This window comes from Pygocentrus nattereri, chromosome 2 (assembly GCF_015220715.1).
Source record: "Pygocentrus nattereri isolate fPygNat1 chromosome 2, fPygNat1.pri, whole genome shotgun sequence".
NCBI classification, from domain to species: Eukaryota; Metazoa; Chordata; class Actinopteri; order Characiformes; family Serrasalmidae; genus Pygocentrus; species Pygocentrus nattereri.
In genome coordinates, this window is record NC_051212.1 from 53,286,001 (window position 1) to 53,307,599 (window position 21,599).

At 41.4% G+C, this 21,599-nt stretch overlaps 1 protein-coding gene across 3 annotated transcripts in view; it reads right to left on the minus strand.

Annotated features, from left to right (window-relative positions):
- Positions 1-21,599, minus strand: part of gpr158b (G protein-coupled receptor 158b) — a 65,411-nt gene that overhangs the window by 20,495 nt on the left and 23,317 nt on the right. For 2 of the 3 annotated variants that reach the window (XM_017703440.2, XM_017703438.2), the window contains exons 3-5: positions 9,604-9,706; positions 1,872-2,086; positions 376-444 (exon numbers count right to left, since the gene is read on the minus strand). In XM_017703440.2, coding sequence (XP_017558929.1) covers positions 376-444; positions 1,872-2,086; positions 9,604-9,706 — 387 coding nt within the window. The remainder of the gene's footprint in view (positions 1-375; positions 445-1,871; positions 2,087-9,603; positions 9,707-21,599) is intronic. The other variant, XM_017703439.2, reaches the window with a different exon arrangement.

Genomic DNA, 21,599 nt, shown 5'->3' on the forward strand with positions numbered 1-21,599 from the left:
CACAACAATACACTACACTGCACTACAATACACTACACTACAGTACACTGCACTGCACTGCAGTACACTACACTACAATACACTACACTGCACTACACTACAATACACTACAATACACTACAAGTCAAAGAATCCACTATAAAGACCAGCCAACTAACAGGGTAAAACACAGGGCTTAAATACAAAAACAATGAGGGTTAACAAAACACAGGTGGATAACAGGTGAGAACAATCAAAGGCAGAGTCTAGAAACAAGGGGGCAGGACCGGGAAGAAGCAAAACAAGGAATCACATGGGCAAGACCAAAACAAAACAAAAGCACATGGAGGACTGGGAGGGGCCAATCAAGACAGAGGTGTAAATGTTTAGACTTACAGGGAAGTAGAGGAGTACAGCACCTGCCATGATGGCCTCCAGCAGAATCAGACCTGAAGCTTTGATTCTCTGAAACAGAGAGAGAGACAGCCTTTTAGAGCAGAGGGCTGTCCCACGTTGGGAGCTAATTCAGGTTCTCCTCCCTTGTGCTCTACTCTGCTAATACACAGCCCGGCTCTGTCACTTTCCCTAGACTTTAATTTCTACCCTCTCTACTCACTGGAGTCTCACACGGTGCCCTCAGCAAGCCATTAGATCCCCAACCGTAATGAAAAGATGAATAAACCTGCGCCTGGTTGAGTGTTAGTGTAGGGGGAATGCAGAACTGTTCCTCGGTGGGTGTCTTTCTGAAATCTGCTGATGAAAACCAATACGGTTCCGCTTAGAGAGACCTATTTTCGTCAGGTGAGGTATTCCTTTAGGAGCGGGGGGGAGTCCAGCAGAGGCATAAGGTCGTATGCAAACGTTTGGGCTTCTACAGACTTAAAAAAGATGGTTCTTTAAGGGTTCTTTAGTAGAGAAAAAGTTTGCGTACAGAACCATGAGCACTCATAGAACCCTTTGTAGGGTAGAGTTCTTCAGATTGATGGAGAATGTGATGTAGATCAGACTTCTAGACCTCATTCCAATCTAAGAAATCAGAGTGTGCCGTTTACAGATACCTGCAGAAATCAGATTTTTTGGCCAAAACTCTTAACACTTTCGTAAACCTGCCTGATGTCTCAGGCACCAGGCAGTGAATTCATAACCATGTCTCATTTAATATCTTTCTCTGAAGGAGCTTTGAGAGGTGGACGTCTGGTTCCTATCACCACCACTGTGAGCAATTCTTGGTTACTCTAGAACTGAGCATTTCACACCAAACCACTCTTCTAAGCCACCTCTCCTTCTGGGTACCAAACCACTCTTAATGACTTAAACGTTTAATTATGCAGAAATTTTGAAAAACTTACGGGATTCCCCTTCAGACTACGGTCTGTCATGGTTTCCTTGGGCTGACATTGTCCTGTCCATGTCTAACTCATCTGGTCACCCTAGCCCCGCCCCCCACTGTCATCTGTCTCACCTGTGTTCAGTTTGCCTGCATTGTTACCATCCTTGTTTCAAAAAGTGTTAATGCATTAATGTGACTTTGTAAATATTACATGTCTTAAAAATAAAGTACAAACCCAATTCCAAAAAAGTTGGGACGCTATGTAAAATGTAAATAAAAACAGAATGCAATGACTGGCAATCAATCAAGTCCAGCTTTTTTGAGATGCGTTGCTGCCAGCAAGATCTGAGTTAATATTTTTTTTATGAAATGGTAAAATGTCTCACTTTCAACGTCTGATATGTGTTCTATGCTCTACTGTCAATAAAATATGGATCTATGTGTATTTGTAAATCACTGCATTCTGTTTTTATTTACATTTGTTTACATTTTACACAGCGCCCCAGAACGGGGTTGTATTACAATATGCAACTATGAAATAATTGTTTTGGACTGTACTGACCTTGTTGCGGCGGAAGTGGTAGACCACCGGCATGCTGATGAAGTCCAGCAGCATGCAGAGGCCCTGGAAAGAGGCCACGGCCACCCGCAGGACGCCGTCCTCCTGCGCCAGACACGGCGAGTCGTCCCGACAAAAGGAGCAGCCCTCGCGACACGGCAGGCATCGAGGGGACACGTCCGAGGGCTCGTCACTGTAGAGACCCTGCTCTGACTCTGCTGACCACAGAGAAATCAGAGGAAATGCTTCCGTTTACTCTCCCCAACTGCCTCATCGCACTTTTATGCTCATACAAAACTCTCCTGTAAGTAAGACATCGATCGTTGGTTCAAAGTCAGCGTTAAAACTCATCTGGGACTTTTATCTGACTTAAAATCCTTTGATAATCCCTTGATTAAAATGTGTATTTTCTGACAAAATAAAAGTCCTTGCCCATATTCTTTTCCACATTTTCATGACGCTCAGCTCACTCATACAATCTATTGAGTCTGGTCAACTTTTCACTACCTAAATAATATGTTTCAATTAATTAACTGACCTCACTAATTAATTAATTAACCAACTCATTAACTCATTAGTTAATTAGCTTGCTTGCCTTCCTTGTCAGCTTCTGTGTGTAAAAATCGTTCATATTGATGTAGATGAAGGTAAATGTTCCTGCCTACACTTTGAAAAAAAAGATGGTTCTTCAAGGGTTCTTCAGTAAAGGAAATGTTTCTTCTCTTCTAGAGCCACGAGTTCTTGCTTTAATGATTACTTGCATGGTGAAATGGTTCGTTGGATTAAAGGGGGAAAAAACCTGTATTATGGTTCTGTTTAGAACCTTTTTGAAAATGGTTATATATAGCACCGAAAAGGGTTCTTTTACTGTTACAACCTTGACGTTATAACAACAGAAGAGTCCTTTTTGGGTGCTATATAGAAGGTTCTATATAGAACCATGCACAACACATTCTCTATCAATCGGAAGAACCCTTTCACCACGCAAAGAACCATTTAAGCTTGGTTGAAATTATTCTATAATAGCTATTTTACTAAATAATTTAGTAAATTACTAAAGAACCTTTGAAGAACCATCTTAAATATTCCTAAAAAGATGGTAATTCAAGGGTTCTTTAGTAATAAAAATGGTTCGATGTAGAGCCGTGATCAGACAAAGAACCCTGTATATGAGCAAAACCTTCTTTGAGTTATGAAATGGTTCTTCAGGTTGAAGCAGAATGTGTTGTATATGGTTCTATATAGAACCTATTTGAAAATGCACCACAAAGGGTTCTTCTATTGTTTCAAGCTTGACATTGTAACAGTAGAAGAACCCTTTTGGTGCTTTATAGAACCATTTTTAAAAATGTTCTACACAGAACCTACATTTTTCCTTCAATCCGATTTGACCATGCAAAGAACCATTTATTAAAGAACCTATTTTAATACACTCTTAAGAAAGATGGTTCTTCGGGGGTTCTTTAGTAAAGAAAGTGGTCCCATACAAAACCATGAAAACCTTTCTACAAGTAAAGGTTTCTTTGCATCATAAAGGGTTAATCAGATTGATGAGAATGTTCTACACAGAACCTTTTTTTAATTGGTTCTATAGAGCACCAAAAAGAATTATTCTACTGTTACAATGTCAAGCTTGCAATAACAGAAGAACCCTTTTAGGTCGGAACTTTTACCAGGCAAAGACCCATTTATTAGAGAACCCTAGAAGAACCATCTTATTTTAATAGTGAAGTACTTATGAAAACTGCATGGGTAAAACTCACAAACTTGTACTGTGAAAATATAATATGTTAATATTCACCGATCAGGCATAACATTCTGACCATCTCCTTGTTTCTGCGCTCATTGTCCATTTTACCAGCTTTTATCAGTGTGTGTTGTGCTGGTACGAGTGGATCAGACACAGCAGCGCTGCTGGAGCTGATAAAATAGATAATAAGCGTAGAAACAAGGAGGTGGTCAGAATGTTATGCCTGATCGGTGTATGATAGTCAGACGTTCCACCGGAGTAGCCCCAAAGATCTCTTCCACAAGGTGAAGCCAGAACCCGGGTTCAACTGTGTCTGAATACAGCAGATAAACACATAACAAATTCACAGCAAACCCTGCATGCATCAGTTCTAGCTGCGTCTCTGGGGCATGAGGGAAACGTGCACACGAGTGGCCTGAATTACACACTCAGACAAAGCGTCCCACTGCTGTAGAGCCCCTTATTTGAGTAGAGCCCCTTATTTGTGTGAACAGCCCTCGCTCCCCTTTATGTAAATGAAGCAACGTTTTCCCGCACTGGTGTGCTTTCATTAAGAAACGGCGCAGTCTCGTTTCACTGGTGACTCACGGGCTATTTTTAGATCCCTTAATGTGCACGTGTGCGTGGAAGGATGAGAGGACTATGTAAAGTGGGATGTCGCCCATAGCAACCGGGATTCACCATGAATATGGATTCACATTTTTTGGGGTTTTTTTTGGGTGTCTTGTTGTGTGTGTGGGGGGGGGGAGGGCGAAGGTCCTGTAACATTCCAGTTAAACTTCAGTTAATGACGTCCTGACACCGTAACAAATATGTTGTGAAAACGCTGAAATCAAAATTCTAGAGGGAAAGTAAACTTCCATTTGGGAAAAACACGCACAAACTTTCTAAGCCGTTTCTCCCTCAGGGTGGAAGGCAGGATACACCCTAGACAGGTCATCAGCCTATCGCAGGGCAGACACATTCACTCCCACCTAGGGGCAATTTAGCACATCCAGTTGGCCTGGCTGCATGCCTTTGGACTGTGGGAGGAAACCGGAGAACCTGGAGGAACCCCACATAGACATGGGGAGAACATGTAAACTCCACACAGAGAGGACCGCGGTCCCCTGGCCGGGGAATCGAACCCAGGCCTCCCCTTGCTGTGAGGTGACAGCGCTACCCACCGCGCCACCGTGCTGCGATTGGGAAAAACAGATGCTCGTATATGAATTTAGATAATGGTCATTTATCCAGTGTTGTATAGCCTGCTTGACCTTCGCAATGGTGAGCTTCTGTCCAGCTGTGGTCCACCTCACACTGCACTGCAAAAATGGTGTCTTGTCAAGTAAAAGGATCTTATATATAGTCAATAAGCTAAATATTTCTCCTTGTTGTAGGTGTGAGAAAGTAAAGTTAGAGATAAATTTACTTAAACCAAGTAAACAGAGACTCTTGAACTCTTAGAGAAAAAGTACTAAACTCCCACTCTGTGTGATAGTTTAGTATCTCAAGGCTCCATCTCAGCGGCTTTAGTCAGGGAACATAACTGAACCATAATCCACTGAAATGATCTGTTCTAAGCTGTACTGACTCCACACACCCCGCCTTGCCTCGCCTCGCCTCCAGGCTTTTATTCTACTGCTCTGTTTTAAAACATTCGGATATGAAAAGGAACAAATACCAACTTTTCACCTGGAGAACCTGATTTAAGCTTCACAATCAGACCTTAGAACCACTGTAGAACCTTTGAGGGAACATCTACACTGTTTGTACCTTGATGAATGTAAAATGTACCCGAACAGAACCTTCATTTCTAACAGTGTATAATAAGTGCACAACCCTCTCACAATAGGAAATTTTAGTTATGTGGAATAGATTTAAAATCTTTTTTTCCCCATTTTTTGCAGTGTGTAAAGAATTTCTGTATTTCACCATCACAGTCGCATGAGCCTCTCGTCTCCCACTGTTTCATTCAGGAGCACATTCACCCACTCCTCAAACTCTAGAGCTACTGAGAATGTAGCGGTAGACTATATTATTGTGAGCGAGAGAGAGAGGGAGAGAGAGAGAGAGAGAGGGAGAGAGAGAGAGAGAGGGAGAGAGAGAGAGAGAGGGAGAGAGGGAGAGAGAGAGAGAGAGGGAGAGAGAGAGAGAGAGCGAAGGCAAGAGAGAGACAGCGCGAGGGAGAGAGAGAAAGAGAGCAAAAGAGGGCGAGAGAGGAAGAGAGAGAGATTGAGAGAGAGACAGAGAGAGAGAGAGAGAGAGAAAGAGTGAAAGTGGGCGAGAGAGGGAGAGACAGAGAGAGCGAGGGCGAGAGAGAGAAAGGGCAAGGAAGAGAGGGAGAGAGAGTGAGAGACAAGTCTTTACAAGTCTATATATATATATCGCTGTTGTCAGCAAAAAACCTCGTATCTCCATTTTTGTCGATATTCAGTTTTTAACATAATTTGAAAATACCTATTGCTCTTTATATTGTATGTAAATTTCATGATGAATGGACCAAAAGAAACGGCCCAAAATGACTTGGAAAAAACTCTGGTTCTATTGACGTACATTGAAAGTAATGTAGGTTTTTCCCTTCTCCTGTAAAGTTACCATTTTGGAGATACAAGGTTTTGTCCCAAAATAATATATATATATAGCTTGGTTTGCACAACCTGTACCAGCATAAAAGCCCAGCATGGGACGTTCAAGTGAGTTTACTGTTTATTTTATGTATTTTTTTGTGTAGTTTGGACTGAAACACTCCTTATAACTTCAGTGAACAGACGGGTGTATATAGTTGCTTTTGGGACATCACAGAAGCAATGAATTCGAAATTAGCTGCTTAGCTTTGTGTGGACGACATGGACTGGGCAATAAACAAAGGACATTCAGTCTCACATTTTTCCAAAGGAATCTGCAGGGAAGTTGCATTTTCTGCTTCTCACCATCCAAGTAATCCCAAACACATCTGACTGTGTGTATTTTCAGTAGCTTGTAAGGGGGACGGTAATAGAAATGTAAATAAGGTAATACGTTTAAAGCATATCCTGATGTGTTCCTCTTATTCTCGCCCCCCTCAGGGCTGGAAAATAGAACAAATTACATAATGCATGGAAAACAAACAGTTGTGTATGATACGCGGCTCCGATGGAGAAGATCAAACGGCGCTCCTTGAGCTATCAGTGGTGTAATTGCCGGCTGATGAACCGAGACACAACTGGAAGGCGCTATCTGTTTGAGTTAGCATCGCCCGTGGCTAATTAGGGCTGCGTTCCGATAGACAGCGATGCTCTGAGAGTTAATGATCTGGATGCAAAGTACCTGAGCAGCCACAAGCCAGCAGTCATTAGATGGTTCTCCCTGTTCCAAAGCCGGATTTAAGCCTTGTTTCATTTCAACGGCTTCATCTAACCCAGCCAGCGTCAGTGCTAACTAAAGCATGCATCAATTTCACATGAATTATTTCTCGCTCACAGCCAGAGTTACAGCTGTCTACTCCAGAGGCTCTTCAAGGGTTCTTTAGTAGAGGCAATGTTTGTACATAGAACCATGAACACTCACACTTTAATGGGTCTTTGCATGGTGAAATGGTTCTTCACATTGATGGTGATTAAGATCAAGAGACCCTTATTAGTCCCACAACAGGGAAATTTAACCCATCCGTGTAGTGAAAAGCCACATACGCACTAGTGAATGCGCACACACACACACACACACACACACACACACACACACACACACACACACACACACACACACACACACACACACACACACACACTAGGGGCAGTGAGCACACTTGCCCAGAGCAGTGGGCAGCCCAATCCACAGTGCCCAGGGAGCAGTTGGGGGTTAGGTGTCTTGCTCAAGGACACCTCAGTCATGGACTGTCGGCTCTGGGGATCAAACCAGCAACCTTCCAGTCACAAGGCTGGTTCCCTAACCTCCAGCCCATGACTGCCTGGATGTGCTGTATATGGCTCTATATGGTACCAGAAAGTGTTCTTCTAATGATTGTTGACAACAGAAGAACACTTTTGGGTGCTACATAGAACCATTTTCAAAAAGGTTCTATGTTGAACTATCTACAACACATTCTCCATCAATCTGAAGAACCTTTTCACCATGCAAAGGACCATTTCAGCATGTATATAGTTCTTTGAGTGTTCATGGCTCTGTCCAGAGCTGTTGTCGTACTAAAGAACCACCTTTTTAAGAACTTTTTAAGTTTAAGAACTTAAGAACCACCTTTTTAAGCTTGGAAGGACTTTATCCTTAGCACTTAGTGACTAGCATTTAGTTCCTAGAATTTCGGTCATGTTGTGTTATGCTTGTGAAAAATGATGATCAAAAAAACAGACGAATTGAGCTTAACCAGCTTTAGCTCATATGCTGATGAATGCTGCATGTTCTATGAGGTTCTACTGCCGTTTTAGAGGTGGTACTGGAAGAGTTTTTGAGCTGAAACTTTGGTATTTCTACTCAACACCCTGAGAAAAACTGTAACTAATTTACTGCCACCACTGATCTCACCGGAAGTCTGATCTGAGGAGATTTGTTGAAGGAAGTATCACTCAGAGACGGCTGTGTTTGGCTGAGAGTGGCGTGACTCACCTTTAAGGGTACATTTACGTTAAACGTGATCTAGCAGACTAAAATGATCTGGTACATGACTCCTTTCCTTACGGTAAATTTGTTATATATAAGATGCTTTTACTTTTCACTTGACTCAGTTTTTCTCTGTAGTAAGAATACTTTTGATAGAGTTTGGGTTTAGGCTACTCTACACACTTCTGCTTGCACCTCACAAGTGGGTAAACTGTGTATTCGTCATTTTTTACATCAAAACAAACAGGAAAATTTGACAAGTTCAGACAGAAACTCACAAGGCCATCTAGGCCTACAGAGAAGGCCTAATCATTTCTGTGAAATTAAAGAAAATACTGTCATTTTTCTTTCTTTTTAGGTAGATACAGCCAAGCAAACTCTCTCATTGGTTAGGACTTCAGGAGGTGAACAGAAGGCCTTAAATGTCAGACTAACTACCAGCATAATTAGAATCTGACAGTGGAATCAATCCATCACGTTGGGCCTAATTTTGTAAGTAAAACCATCACTCTAGTATTTCTGAAAGCTCTAAATGCATCACTGACTGTGAATATAAAGTGTGGTCTAACCAGGTTTCAGTTAGTTGCTAGAAATGGAAAACAGCAGTGGAGTAACTGTAAAGCTGCTGCATACAAGGTAAAACAAATGCTAATATTTGTTACAAGTGCCCAATAAAATACATCAAATACATTTTACAAGCTTGGCAGTCGTGGGCTGGAGGTTAGGGAACCAGCCTTGTGACAGGAAGGTCGCAGGTTTGATCCCCAGAGCCGACAGTCCATGACTGAAGTGCCCTTGAGCAAGACACCTAACTCCCAACTGCTCCCTGGGCGCTGCGGATAGGGCTGCCCACCCTTCTGGGCAAGTGTGCTCACTGCCCCCTAGTGTGTGTGCTCACTAGTGTGTATGTGGTGTTTCACTGCATGGATGGGTTAAATGAGGATGGTAAATATTTCCCTGTTGTGGGACTAATAAGGGTCACTAAATCACTCTGTTTAATGTAGAACTGCCTTACATAAAACTAGAATCCCATAGGTGTGCTAATAGAAATTATTGTAGTGAGTTTTTTCCAGGTTTTTGACCAGATTATTGCCCAAACTGAAGGCTTAGCTCTAATAGTCATGGTTCATCATAGTATGTGTCTAATTATGCAACTACAGAATTACATGTAAATAATTTGTACTGTAAAAAAACAGCAAAACAACAATTACACCTGTAGAGTTCTAAGGATTTGGAGTTTTTTTCCCAGAACGACACTAAAGGATTCACCTTTCGTTCTATTTCAAACTCACCTGCTGCTCCGTTTCACTGGGGAATAACCCCGCATAAGGAAACAAGCGCTCTCAAAATACACAGAGTATCTAAAAACAGCCCACTCTTTAGGTGGGGGTGGGAAGGTGAAACACTCACTTGAGACGCCGTTGAGTGCCACTCGGCTGGGTGAGTAGAAGCCTCTTTTACACTGGCACTTGTACTTGTCCAGAATGAAGCCGTGTCCCGGGACGGGTTTACACTGAGGAGAGGAGAAAAGGAGGAGACAGTAAACAGACCAGTGACAAGACTAATAAAACAGCATCACTACAAAACACTGGTGATATTTAGACTTAAGTTAATTGATACTTTTTTGATCACACACCCGGGGAATTTCCACCTCCGCATTTAACCCATCCGTGAAGTGAAACACCACATACACACTAGTGAACACACACACACTAGGGGGCAGTGAGCACACTTGCCCGGAGCGGTGGGCAGCCCTATCCATGGCGCCCGGGGAGCAGTTGGGGGTTAGATGTCTTGCTCAAGGGCACCTCAGTCATGAACTGTCAGCTCTGGGGATCGAACCGGCAACCTTCCGGTCACAGGGCCAGATCCCTAACCTCCAGCCCACGACTGCCCCCATATCTGAACATGTTCTAGTATTTCATGCGTTCCTTGAGATCCTTTTACAATGTTTGTTTGTTTTTATGTACTAAAAACATTTAGAATCCATTTTTCCCCACTGCAGACGACCCAACAGATGTTTGGTGTTCGCATTTTGGTTCCTGTGCAGCTGCAAGGCACAAGCACTAGAAGTCAATAGTCACCCAACCCAAAACTTTTCTCTTCCCCATCAAACCACATCCAGACCTTCATTAAGATCATGCAGACTTGTTAAGGACGCCGAATGACTTTCTCTAAACTATAAAAAGTGTTGCAAACTATAAAAATGAACATTTTTGACAACCGAGGGTTGCTGAAATGTATGACACGCAGATATATAAATTCTAGTGAATCCTGTTGTTTTTTCTATTCACAAATAATTGTTAACCTTAATAAAGTAAAAGTAACTTAAAAAAAAGAAACTAAAGCAATTTTGAGTGCAATCCATTGACTATAAACCAGCAAGACATGCATGGGATTTGAAATTCTGCACAAGACCTGGTGTCAAAAGTGGCTGAGAGTGAGGTTTTGTTCAATTTTATAACTCACAGTACATCATGCTGTGTCCCAAACCGCATCAACAAGTCTACAAAACCTTAATGAAGATCTGGATGTAGTTTGAAAGGCTTGTGAATAGTTTTGGGCATATATTTGCAAAAAAAGATTAGGGTGACTACTGACTTCCAGTGTCTGTTAGCAACATTAGCCTCATAGCAAAATTCTGAGACCAAACATGTCTTGGCTGATTGACTACATCTGGGATAAGTGGAAAACCAAGATCCAAAAGGAGAAGAAATAATGAGAGGAACAAAAGGAGAAACTCCCTAAGAACATGAGGAAGAACCAATGAGAGGAGCTAAGACTCCAAAGAAGAGACTTCCTAAGAACATGAGGAAGAACCACTAAGAGGAAACCAAGACTCCAAAGAAGAGACTTCCTAAGAATATAAGGAAGAACCACTGAGAAGAACCAATTTTAGAAGAAGAAACTCTATAAGAATATGAGGAAAAACCACTGAGAAGAACCAAAACTCAAAGGAAAAGAGCTGTAAGAGGATAAGTTGGAAACACTGAGACAAACCAAGACTCAAAGGAAAAACTCTCTAAGAGCATGAAGAACCAGTGAGAGGAGCCAAGACTTAAAAGAAGGAACCTGTTCTCCTCTAGGCCACAGTAGATTGTGCTGTTAGGATATAAAAGTGCTAAATATTGGTGCTGAAATGCTTCTGTTCGGCACCCAGACGGTAAATTGTAGGTTTCTTTGTCTTTAAATAGCGGATCTCCTCCTTCTTCCACACGCAGCTTCCTCTCCTGTCTCTTTGCTCCGCAGTCACATGCCAGAGTCTCAGCAGGCAGGGCTGAAAGGCCTCTGTGTATGAAGTACAGTCGAGTGGGTTTAATTAACGAAAGGGCGAGGCTTTGATTAGGGCTGGATGTTAATTCACTCTACCTCTGTGGGGATATGATATGCTTTATGACAGCATCTATACCACGGAATACCCATTTCACTGGTCTGCACTGACCATTGTGCCCAAAAAGGGGAAAAATTCACACATTTTTCAGGTTTGATTTTCAATTATTGGGTCTACATTTGATTTGATTTTTAAATATTTTATGTCCTAAAGAGAAACATGCCTACTTTCTAATTAGCTGATGAGCTGAATCAGCTGTGCTTAATGAGGCAGTGAGCTGAAGTCTGCAGTGCTTTGGCCTGCGAGGACTGGAGCCTGACACATGTGCTCTAGAGTGAGATTTCCTGCTTTAAAGACTTTAAACACCTCCTTCTGATGATGTATCTTGAAGGTGTGAGGAACTTTTGAAGTGTATTTGGGTGAATACATGAGGGCCAACATGAGGGAAAACACCCAGATGTCCAGCTTACTGCTATAAAAACAAATATTATGACTAAATGGCCAAAAGTGTTTGGACAACTGTCCTTAGGACTAACATCATGTGTTCCAGCCACACCTATTGCTAACAGGTATAAAATCAAGCACACAGCCTTGCAATCTCCATAGACAAACATTGGCAGGATGGTAGAATGAGTTGTACTGAAGAGCTCAGGGACATTGGCACGCTGTCAAAGGATGCCATTTCTGCCACAAGTCAGTTTGTGAAATTTCTGTCCTGCTAGATCTGCCCCAGCCATCTAGGTGCAACAACATCTCACTCACAACGTGATAGACCTCCCCAACAGGGCCTATTGTCTGTCCTCTGTTGGATCACTGTTCCAAACTTCCTCTGGAAACAATATCAGCACATTAACTTTACATCAGAGCTCATGGGGTTTCCATGGCTGAGCTGCACACAAGCCTAAGATCACTATGCGCAATGCCAAGTGTCGGGTGGAGGGGTGTAAAGTACATTGCCACTGGATTCTGGAGCAGTGGAAACGTGTTCTGAGGAGTGATGAATCATCCTTCACTATGTGGCAGTCTGATGGATGAATCTGGGTTTGGCGGATATCAGGAGAACATTACCCTTTTGAATGCACAGTGCCAACAGGAAAGTTTGGTAGAGGAGGGATAATGAGCTTGATTGACCAATGTTAATACCAAGTGTGTACAGGGCTAAAGTTGTTCTCATTGTATAAATTTGGACTACTACCATAGAGCAGGCTTATGTTTAAGCCTGCTGCTGATGAACTGAAGTCAGACGGAGGTTTGGGAGCTTTCAAACTGGCAGATCATCAAAACAGTTAAGGCGATTCTTAGACAAGTGAGTGAATAAATCAGATATATCTAAGAGGTTCAAATTCATCCTGGCATAGACTGCGATGGAAATTTTACTTCCTACTGACTCGCCTTGGCAGAGTCTGCCTGCAGGGGGATATATTTGGATGTGAGTGAGTGTGTGTGTTCATGGCCTGCAGTGACAGCAGACCCTCAGGACGGCCTTCAGCTTCAATCCATGCTGACCTGGCCACCTTTTCTGTGATAATAAATAAACCAGGGAATGTTCTGGTGTCAAGCCCCCCAGAGTTCAAACATCGTCTCAGAAGGATCCTGACCAATCTCCCTGACCAGCTGCCACCTCACTGCTGTATTCGCATAGTGAAAGCTAAGCTTCTGGGCTGATTTTGCATCTGGACATCTTAGGCTGGCTCAGCACAGTGAAACTTTCATGCAACTATTTGCATGTTTTAGGGTACTTGCAACTAAATTTCTATTCAGTTGCTCCACCACTTAACCAAATGAGCAGCTCTTGTTTGTTGGTACATCACATAATTTCATCAAAAAAGAAAAATAAATGGTGGCACAATCAGCTGGAAGATCTCCTTTTCAGCCACTTTCTGTTTTACTTTGCTGTCTGTTGATCCAATGAAATGAACGTTTGAAACAATGTTGTTTGACATCAACATGCGATGTGTTATCTGCATTTGGCTCCTTCGTGAATCTTGTTTTTGATGAAGTTGAGACACTTGCAGACTACTGTGGCTGGGTTTCACATTGCAGGATGCTTTTTTTTCACAATTCAAGTGAAATTTAGTTTTGTGTAAGTTTCATGCAACTATATTTGTGTGGAGTTTTCACCATACAGTGCACAACTTGGTGTGAAATATAGAATGAATGTCATGTGATCTAATTGTAAGAGAAGTTTTTGATGTTAAACTTTAGGCTGGCTTTACACAGTGAAACTTTTGAGTTGCATGCAACCTAATTTATGTGTAAATTGACAGTTATAAAAAGCAATTCAAAAACAATCTGAGTTGCATGCAACACATTTGATTACTCCACTTTGTAACCAAATTAGCAGCTTGTACTTTTTGATACAGCATATTGTTCTCACTATGAATAATAATGAAGTTGCATGGAAGTTGCACTGTATAAAGCCAGCCTTATAGGAATGCTGTATTTGTAGCTCACTGAAACAAATGGTGAATTTGTGTGGAAAGATTCTAAACTTTCAATGCAAACCACATTTATGTTTGTGAGTAAAAGAATAGATATTTGTTGAGTAAAAAATGGCAAGAGAGGCAGACAAAGGCTGTGTGAGAGGATAATAAATATTTACACAGTCTTTTTGTCAGTTCAGCAAGGCAAGCAAACACACTGCACTCCCCTAGACATCAAGTTGTTTGGATAGGGAAGACATACATGTTGATGTGGTCCTGGCTCCTCTGGGTACGACAGATAGTGAGAATGCCACATTGTTTTACGCCAACAATTACAACGCTCATGGTGGGCATGGTAAAAAGATTCTAAGGGTCAGTATTTTCATTTTGACTTAAAACCTTTTTATGATTGCCCATAAATAAATTCTTCCCATCTGTTCATTTGAATTCCTCCACGCCTAAGAACCTGATTCACAGGTTTCAGGGGTGTTCTCTTTCTATATGAGTACTTCCACCAATTAACTTATCATCAAGTCTGCTGTAAGCTCAGTTTGGTGCATTACAGGAAGAAAAAACTGGTTACTGTGTCTTCCTGTCTGCATAAACCACAAATTCAATTACATTTTTTGCATAACGCTTTCTACAAGACATTGTTCCAAAGCATCTTGCCAGAAATCCCGGACGTGCCCCCTAAAAGGGAAGCTGAGGGAGATAGCATCAGGAAAACTCCAGAAGAGCATGCAAAAGAAACACTGACAGAAACCAAGACTCAAAATGAAAAACATGATAAGACCACAAAAAGAAGAAATACTGACAGGAATCAAGACTCAAAAGGAAGTTCTCTTTAAGAACTTGAGGAAGAACCCCTGAGAGGAACCAAGACTCAAAATGAGGAAATCCCTAAGAGCATGAGAGTGAACCGCTGAGAGAAACCACAACTCAAAATGAGAAACTCATTGAGAACTTGAGGAAGAGTCCCTTGAGAGGGACTAAGATGGAAAACGAGAAAATACCTAAGAAAATAAGGAAGAGCCACTGAGAGGAGCCAAGACTCAAAATGAGAAACGCGCCAAGAGCTTGAGAAAGGAGCACTGAGAGGAACCAAGGGTCAAAACTAGGAACTCCCTACAAGCACGAGGAAGAACTACTGAGAGAAACCACAACCCAAATGAGAAACTCCTTAAGAACCTGAGGAAGAACCACTGAGAAGAACCAAGACTCAAAATGAGGAACTCCCTAAGGACACAAGAAAGAACCACTGAGAGGAACCAAGTGTCAAAATGAGGAACTCCCTAAGAACTTGAGGAAGCACCTCTGAGAAGAACCAAGACTAAAAACAAGAAACTCTCTAAGAGCATGAGGAAGAACTACTGAAAGGAACCAAGACTCAGAAGCGAGATAAAGGTGTTTCTATGCTGGAAAACTGTGTGTGATGCTCGTGCCTCAGTGTTGCCGATGTGTCGACTACTACTAATAAAGGAAGCCTCCCAACAACGTGCATTTGAGAAACTGCTGCTAATTTGGGCCTGATTTCAAAAGGTGTAGAAAACAACATCACCCTCAGTATCCAGTATCCACGACTTTTTTCTAAGAAGCTCAGAGAACAAACTCAAAGGTGCTTCTTCTAGTCATGCTATGGGTTGGTGACCTAAGAGTGGCACCAGTGTTTTCAAGCTTCACTTGCTTTCAAATAACGGCACTTCTTACGTGTGAGAAAATGAAAGAAGGAATGGTGCTTTTCAGCAAATGGAAGGATCTGCCACATGAAAGCATCCATGCATGCAAAGAAATCACGCCACTCTTCTGTGTGCTTCAGCCGCAACTAGGTAACAGAGGTGTGATGACTCACAGATTCTCTGGTTTCCATCTTAGCAACAGTGTTTGTTGCTTGGGATGAAATTAACTCTCAGCAGGGTCTTCTCAGAGCTTCATAATTATGCACCCACATGAGGTGACCACTTAAATCTGCCCTGCCGAGTTCAGACAAGAGCCTTCATTATCTCCTGATTTGATCCCAAATGCTTGAATTACTTTCAGGTACCCGCAACTTGTTATTTTCAATCTTGTCTGATCAAATTTGTTAGTCTATTCTATGTTCTGGATTGTTCCTCAACTCCCGGCTCCGGCTTCACCCTGACGCCACTTATCCATACCTAACTCCAGCTGTTAATCAAGATGTGCATGGACACTTGAGTACTTGGTTAACTGTTCCAGATACCACTACTGGAATACTGAATTCACTACTGACGTGTTTGTTACGTTCCACTTATGGATATTCAAGCAGAAAATATGCCAACCAGGCAAAACATTCTGAAACCTCCTTGTTTCTGCGCTCATTGTACAATTTATCAGCTCCACTTACTGTATAGCTGCACTTTGTGCTCTCTCTCTGGGTGGGTAGGATGGCCCGTCGTTTGTTATTCAGTGCAACTGCGATGAGTTGTGATGCACTTTAACATAATTTGTAGTTTTAATGTTTTTGACCAAATATTAATGTTTCATTTTGCTTATTTTGAGAGATAATCTAGACAAACAGCAGCAAACTGCTGTCATGGTAACGGCTACAAAAGGTAGATAAATAAGCAATGGGAGGGATTTAGTGTGAACCAGAATATAAAGTTGTACTTCATTAATATTCAAATCCACAGTTAATGTTTTTTTTTAACTGTAGGTGACCTCGACATGTTAGCATGTCATGCAGTGACTGATAGCGTTAGCTCCTAACTGGCATGGTGGTTAGTATGAGAATTCACCACAATAGGAACGCTGGGCTCATAAACATCTGCTTTAATTAGCAGTTCAGTTACGAGTGAATAGAAATTCTAAAGCAGGGAAGTTGATCTCAGCTGAAATCTATAAAGTTCTGTTTATTTCTTTCACATTAGACTTTAATGTTCACATGTTTCCTGTAATGAGATTCAAATACTGTTTAATACAGTTTGGACGACAGTAAATGTTTGTGAATTTAACTTGTTTTGTCATTTAATACATTTACACAGTCTGAGAAACTGTGATGTAAAAGAACTGCATAAATCCTACAAGCACTTCTAATTTAAACGTTATTTATTGAACATGGTGGAAAAACATGCAATTTTTTACATTGGATTTCTTCTTCTTCTTCTTTCGGCTGCTCCCTTTAGGGGTCGCCACAGCGGATCATCTGCCCCCATCCTGCCCTATCCACTGCCTCCTCTACTTTCACACCAACCATCTCCATGTCCACCTTCACTACATCCATAAACCTTCTCTGAGGTCTACCTCTTCTCCTTCTGCCCGGCAGCTCCATCTCCAACATTCTTTGCCCAATATCTCCACTATTCCTCCTCAACACATGTCCAAACCATCTCAACCTGGCCTCTCTGGCTTTATCTCCAAGCTGCTCCACCTTCACTGTCCCTCTGATCTGCTCATTTCTAATCTTGTCCATCCTGGTCACTCCCAACGAAAATCTCAGCATCTTCACCTCCAGCTCAGCCTCCTGTCTTTTAGACAGAGCCACAGTCTCCAAACCAGACATCATAGCAGGACGCACTGCTGTCTTATAAACCTTCCCTTTCACTCTTGCTGCTATCCTTCTGTCACACATCAGCCCTGACACCCGTCTCCACCCACTCCATCCTGCCTGCACCCTCTTCTTCACCTCTTTTCTGCACTGTCCATTGCTCTGGATGGTTGACCCAAGATATTTGAAGTCAATTTTTTTTACATTGGATTTATGTATTTAAATTGAATGGAAAATTGATGTTTTCATTTTTGGGCATTTTTTTGAGCGTTGATGGTTTTAGATTGCTTAACAACTCCCAACCCGCTCACTCCTCCACTAAAACTGTACACTGCAGTAACATTTGGAGATGGTTTGATGGTATGAAACAAATGGATATTGCCCAACCCTATAACAAATAGCAAAATATGCCATTATCTTAGTGCAGCCCAGGTGACCAATCGCGCTTTTCAAAATCATGTTCTCTGACTGCGTGCCGGGTTCATCAACTAGTGTCTCCGAATTATTTTTGCCTTCACTTTCTTGTTAGGGCAGAGAAATTAATTGCTCCTGACTCCGCCGGAGGCAGCATTCATACTAATGCAAAGTAGCAACGAGGTTAATGGAGGCCAGTCGGGCACCTTTGGCTCGAGAGTGTGTTCTCTTTGAAAACGTCTGCCTGAGCTGTGATGGTTTCTGAGCTTATCTCAAATGACAAGACGTGGATTGAGAGCCACAGTTCTGCCGTCTTTGGTGGAAACGAGGCTAAATTTAGAAAAGTACACACACACACACACACACACACACACACACACACACACACACACACACATCCTCAGACGTACACACAGTCTCTTCAACGCTTCACACTCAGTCAGATACAGCGTCTGCAAACAGTGCATTTCCTACAGAAAGATTTGAGTAAAAAATGATTTTTAAACTATTGGGTAAAATCATCCAGTTACACAGGCGACGCCGTCACCGTGGCAGCATGTCCATCATGAATAAAACAACCTTTTTTTATGACGCCAACATGTAAACACAGCATAAGGTTCTAGGCCTGTGCCTGTAACAGAATGCCTTTGCTCAGGTAACTGTGGAAATAAACGATCAAATCGAGGATGCTTACTTCACTCTTTATTGCACACTTTTCATTTACACACTTAATTTTGAGACGGTTAATAACAACGTTCCCAAATTCTAGAATAGGAATTTTTAGTACATAAACAACCTCAATAAACACACCTATAAACTAGAATAGGAGACATTAGTGCATTAATAACCCAAATAAACACTCTCATACAGTAGAATCAGAGATATTAGTCCATAAACAACCTCAATAAACACTCCTTCACACTAGAGCAGGAGATATTACATAAGCAACCTCAATAAACACTCCTTCGCACTAGAGCAGGAGATATTACATAAACAACCTTAATAAACACTCCTATACACTAGAATAGGAGATATTAGTCCATAAGCAACCCCAATAAACACTCTTTCACACTAGAATAGGAGATATTAGTCCATAAGCAACCTCAATAAACACTCCTATACACTAGAATCAGAGATATTAGTCCATAAGCAACCTCAATAAACACTCCTATACACTAGAATAGGAGATATTAGTCCATAAGCAACCTCATTAAACACTCCTATACACTAGAATAGGAGATATTAGTCCATAAGCAACCCCAATAAACACTCTTTCACACTAGAATAGGAGATATTAGTCCATAAGCAACCTCAATAAACACTCCTATACACTAGAATCAGAGATATTAGTCCATAAGCAACCCCAATAAATACTCTTTCACACTAGAATAGGAGATATTAGTCCATAAGCAACCTCAATAAACACTCCTATACACTAGAATCAGAGATATTAGTCCATAAGCAACCCCAATAAACACTCTTTCACACTAGAATAGGAGATATTAGTCCATAAGAAACCTCAATAAACACTCCTATACACTAGAATCAGAGATATTAGTCCATAAGCAACCCCAATAAACACTCTTTCACACTAGAATAGGAGATATTAGTCCATAAGCAACCTCAATAAACATTCCTATACACTAGAATAGGAGATATTAGTCCATAAGCAACCCCAATAAATACTCTTTCACACTAGAATAGGAGATATTAGTCCATAAGCAACCTCAATAAACACTCCTATACACTAGAATCAGAGATATTAGTCCATAAGCAACCCCAATAAACACTCTTTCACACTAGAATAGGAGATATTAGTCCATAAGCAACCTCAATAAACATTCCTATACACTAGAATAGGAGATATTAGTCCATAAGCAACCTCAATAAACATTCCTATACACTAGAATAGGAGATATTAGTCCATAAGCAACCCCAATAAACACTCTTTCACACTAGAATAGGAGATATTAGTCCATAAGCAACCTCAATAAACACTCCTATACACTAGAATCAGAGATATTAGTCCATAAGCAACCCCAATAAACACTCTTTCACACTAGAATAGGAGATATTAGTCCATAAGCAACCTCAATAAACATTCCTATACACTAGAATAGGAGATATTAGTCCATAAGCAACCTCAATAAACATTCCTATACACTAGAAGAAGAGATATTACATAAACAATCTCAATAAACACTCTTTCACACTAGAATCAGAGATATTAGTCCATAAACAAGCTCAATAAATACTCCTATACACTAAGAGATATTACATAAGCAACCTCAATAAACACTCCTTCATACTAGAACAGGAGATATTACATAAATGACATCAATAAACACTCCTATACACTAGAATAGGGGCTATTAGTCCATAAACAACCCCAATAAACACTCTTGTACACTAGAATAGGAGATATTAGTCCATAATTAACCCCACAAGGCATGGAATTTTTTTTTCATTTTTAATTTGGCCATGAAACTGGATTAAACCAGTGTTAAAGAAGGAAATTGTGAATATCACGATAAAATTTACTGTCCGAGGCCACAGTGAGTGTAGCCTCAGTGAGTGTAGACCGTTGCCTTTTGTCCGAGGCTGTTTTGCCTGATGTCCAGCTGTTTGAGAGCTCAGGCGTGTGTTTTACCTCAGAACCTGAAGCTGTTTTGTCTGATGTCTGAATCCTACGGACGTCCTAAAATGTACAGCATAACGTGGACAGCTTTCTTTTTATGATATCTACCTGCAGCACTGAGCGTGCATCTCAACAGCTGGGTATCTAGAACAATTCCATCTATGCTACCTACAAGAAAAGTGGTATTAATGTACTAGGGTCTGTTAAGGCTTACAGGCCTGTAAGTGTAAATTCCTCATCGCTCCAGTGAGAATGTAAAGAAGCAGACTTCAGACGCCAAACACGATGCAGATTGACTAACTACATCGGTTTGGTGCGGTTTGGTTTGGTATGGATGTTGTGCTGCCGAAGCTTTTCGTCTCTGCTCCTCCTCCTCTAGAGCCCCTGAGAGAGGGACCACACAGACAAAGAGCACGGTCAATAATTCAGCGAGTCCGCTCCAATCCATTACGCTGCATTTATTATGGATCATAACGTTACAGGCAGGCAGGTCTCCTCCCCACCGACTGCACACAAACACAGAAAACCTTAACAAGAAGTCAGCACATCTACAGCTGGGCTCCGTACGCCGCTCTGATGCCTCGGTGACAGACGTCCCTGTCAGTTCTCATACAGATGAAGGGAATCACACAGGCAAACACAACAGCTGGCACATACCCATTGAACGTCTGGGGAGGCTTAACATGCGCACAATTTCCGACAGTTCTGAAGCAGTTATTCAGCTACTGGCTTAATGAGTTTTCACAAGAGTTACAGTGCTTAAGACAACAACTCTTTCCTTATTGACTTTCCTTCTTTTTGCCACCCCGGGACATTTTTTATCACTTTTAGACAAACACAGGTGTCCTACTGTCCTGCCTCAGCTTCCTATTGGCTGAGCTTTTAACTCTTTCAGACCTACATTAAGGTCTTTTTGCTTATTTGCTTTTTGCTAGAATAGGATAAATTAGTCCATAAACAACCTCAATAAATACTCCCAAACTCTTGAATAGGAGATATTAGTCCATAAGCAGTCACAATTAACACTCACTTACACACTAGCAGAAAATATTAGACCATAAACAACCTAAATAAACACTTCTCTAGACTAAAATAGGA